Source organism: Lachnellula hyalina (assembly GCF_007821495.1).
Source record: "Lachnellula hyalina strain CBS 185.66 chromosome Unknown contig00115, whole genome shotgun sequence".
NCBI lineage: Eukaryota > Fungi > Ascomycota > Leotiomycetes > Helotiales > Lachnaceae > Lachnellula > Lachnellula hyalina.
Genome location: NW_022157229.1, coordinates 31,952 through 35,009, shown reverse-complemented (window position 1 = coordinate 35,009; position 3,058 = coordinate 31,952). Strand labels below are relative to the sequence as shown.

General features: G+C 44.8%; 1 protein-coding gene across 1 annotated transcript; it reads left to right on the top strand.

Moving 5' to 3' along the window:
• Positions 1–675: 675 nt before the first annotated feature.
• On the top strand, positions 676–2,381 carry fsr3 (FAD-dependent monooxygenase; the record flags this gene model as incomplete). The annotated part of the gene is made up of 5 exons (XM_031152145.1): positions 676–874; positions 933–1,494; positions 1,555–1,618; positions 1,669–2,015; positions 2,069–2,381. 5 exons carry the CDS (start codon positions 676–678, stop codon positions 2,379–2,381), a joined length of 1,485 nt encoding a protein of 494 aa, XP_031003652.1.
• Positions 2,382–3,058: the final 677 nt, after the last annotated feature.

Sequence of the window (3,058 nt, the reverse complement as noted above, 5' to 3'; positions counted from 1 at the left end):
CCTAACTATGTCCCCATCTGGTCTATGTGTCCTTCTAGAGGTAATGATCCTAGGAGGCACATAGTTCCAATACAGACGTTGAATAATCATTTAACAGAATTCGGACCCCCTGAATAGGCGAAAGTGGGCCTTTTCGGGTCCTCGCTTAAGGTTGCGTAAGCCTAATGCGTTAACATTCCGGTAGTATGATAAAACTTCTTTAGTATACAAAGCAAATTTGAAGGGGCGAATAAAGAAGTAGTCAAGTAGGTCTGGTAGAAAGAGGTTTACGAAAGGGATCATATGCATCAATAGACTTTCTCGACCCGAGGCTGATTTCTAAGATTGTGAGAGTAGAATATAGACGTTAAGAAAAACTGGTTTAAGCGCTGTCCACTTCCTGATTGGTCCCACCGGCTACGCTAGGCTCTATTATACAACGGGATTCGTTGAATCGGCTATGAGAGTGCAAGCATATATATATGTGTGTACTATCGTATGATAACTTTTACACATATACTATGTTAGGTGTAAGTCTCAGGGGAGTCTTTAACACTAGACTCTAGCAAAAAAAAAGCAGGTATATATACCTGATTTTGCCATCATGCCAGTGCCAGTACCAATGCCCACTTCATTGCACTTTCACTTTCACCAAATACAGATTTCTAGCAACCTATCCTCAACTATTCTCTCATCATGTCGTTCCATAAGCAAATCGACCTAAGCGATAGACTACAGGGGCTGTCCACTGACAAAGTCAACTTCCATCCTCCGACCGGCATCTCAGTCTTGATTGTTGGAGCCGGAGTCGGTGGGTTAATGGCAGCTCTCGAATGTCGACGCAAGGGTCACAATGTGCGTGTCGTTGAGCGATCTCCGACACCAAGTACCCAAGGTATCTCAATTCTAAAGTCTTCGTGTTTGGAACTCAACCTCTAATTGCGAAAATGCAGGCGACTTCTTCTCCATCGGTACTAACATCATTCGTCACTTCTACAACTTCTGGCCTGACTTGGCTGCTGAGTTCGAGCGCCTCAACTATCAGAGTATGATTGCTTACTACAAGATTACGGGGGAACATATCTCGGGACCAGAACCACTTTCATGGGCCAACTTGACTGTTACTCTTGCCGATAGAACCGAGAAGACCATCCCCTTTCATCGCCACAACCGTCCAAAATTTGTCGAAGCGCTGTTAGCCCAGGCTAGAACCATTAACGTTCATATCACCTTCGGCACACGAGTCGTCGATTATTTCGAAGATGGGGAGAATGAGAAAGCCGGTGTTATTCTTGAAAATGGCGACAAGTTGGAGGCTGATATTGTTATTGCAGCAGATGGTGTCGGAACTAAGAGCAATAAGCTTGTGAATGGCCACGATATCCGCGCATATCCCAGTGGATTCTCCATTTTCCGGGCCGCGTTCCCCATCGATATTGCTTTATCTGATCCAGAGGTTAGAGCTCGATGGCCTTTGCTGGAGGGGGGACAGACTTACGGTGAGTTGTGGCAAGGGTGAGTATATCAATTGCACGACATCTTACAGCATGAGTGGGTACTAATATCACTTCGTAGAAAGGATATGTCTTTCACGGTGCAGCGATATACCGACATCATGAGCTGGACCTTGACGCATAAGGTACGTGTGTATAATTAGCTTAAAACAATATGACTGACAAAATCTCATAGGACGTTGGTACTGGCACAGAGTCGTGGCACCAAACCGTTGACGCTTCCAAAGCTCTTGAGTGCACATCGAAGAACCCAGGATTCCCCGATATCGCAAAACGCTTGATTAAGACCACACCTAAGGATGCCCTCGTTGATTGGGAGATCATGTGGCGTGATCCACGGGAGAATTGGATCTCGCCACTGGGTCGAATAGTTCAGGTTGGCGACAGCGCTCACACATTCTTACCCTCATCCGGGAGCGGCGCAACTCAAGCAATGGTGGATGCCATATCGCTCGCCACATGCCTTCAAATTGGCGGGAAAAGTAACATTGCCTGGGCATCCAAGATTCATAACAAGCTTCAGTGAGGCAGATTGTCCCCGATTTATATGCACGAGCTAACATGACCAACTACAGATTTCAGCGCGTCTCGTGCCTTCAGCTAAATGGCTTCATCAATCACCAGCGGCAAAACAATACAAACTTTGAAGTCATCGGAGAAGATGGAGACTCGTTTAAGAGCTATATTGGTAAATGGGCGTTGACACACGACGCGGATAAGTATGCCTACGAAAATTACGGCAAGGTTCTCAATCATCTTCTGTGTGGTGCACCGTTCCACAGCACGAATATCCCACCTGGATACACCTACAAACCTTGGACTATCGAGGAGATGTTTGATATCATTGGCGAGGGAAAGAAGATACAGTTTGATGGAGATTGGTCTTGATTGATTGTTTGAACTTGATCATGCCTACCTAACTATTGAGGGGCCTTCTCATACTCAGTCAATTCATACTTGGTGTAACTCACGTTATAAGTGGTCCTGACTCTGTACATCAAGGGGGGTGGATCTCGTGATCCGCACACGTGATATAGCTGTCCTTTAATGATACTTCGTATATCGTAACATTTATATTTCTTTCAATAGTAATAGTAGTATTAAGAATACATCATAGCAAATAAGCCAGGCTAACCCGGCATCAATAAAGCACTATAGACATAAAGGCTATAAATAGCTTTATCTTACGTAAGATAGCTAATGAAATTCCATCCTTCAGAAATCAGGAAATTCACTATTCCCGTTCCCGATTACTTCAACGTCAATTAATATCAACTATATTCGGATGTGCCGGTCTAATGAAACATTAAGATGAAAAGAAGTACTGTACTGCGTCTACATGAAAGAAATTCTTTACTGTGAGATATGGCGGGACGACGCGCAACAAGGTCTAAAACCGGTCCGTCCTGCCCTGCACCCATCACATCACGTGTTGCATACAAAAGCCAGCTAGCAGCAGACGCTGACCTAGATGTATACGATATGCGTAGGCTGTTTGACATGCAGGTGCAGTTTACCTTCTGCTGTGTTGAGATCCCTTGTTACTGGAATGCTTGCTAATTATT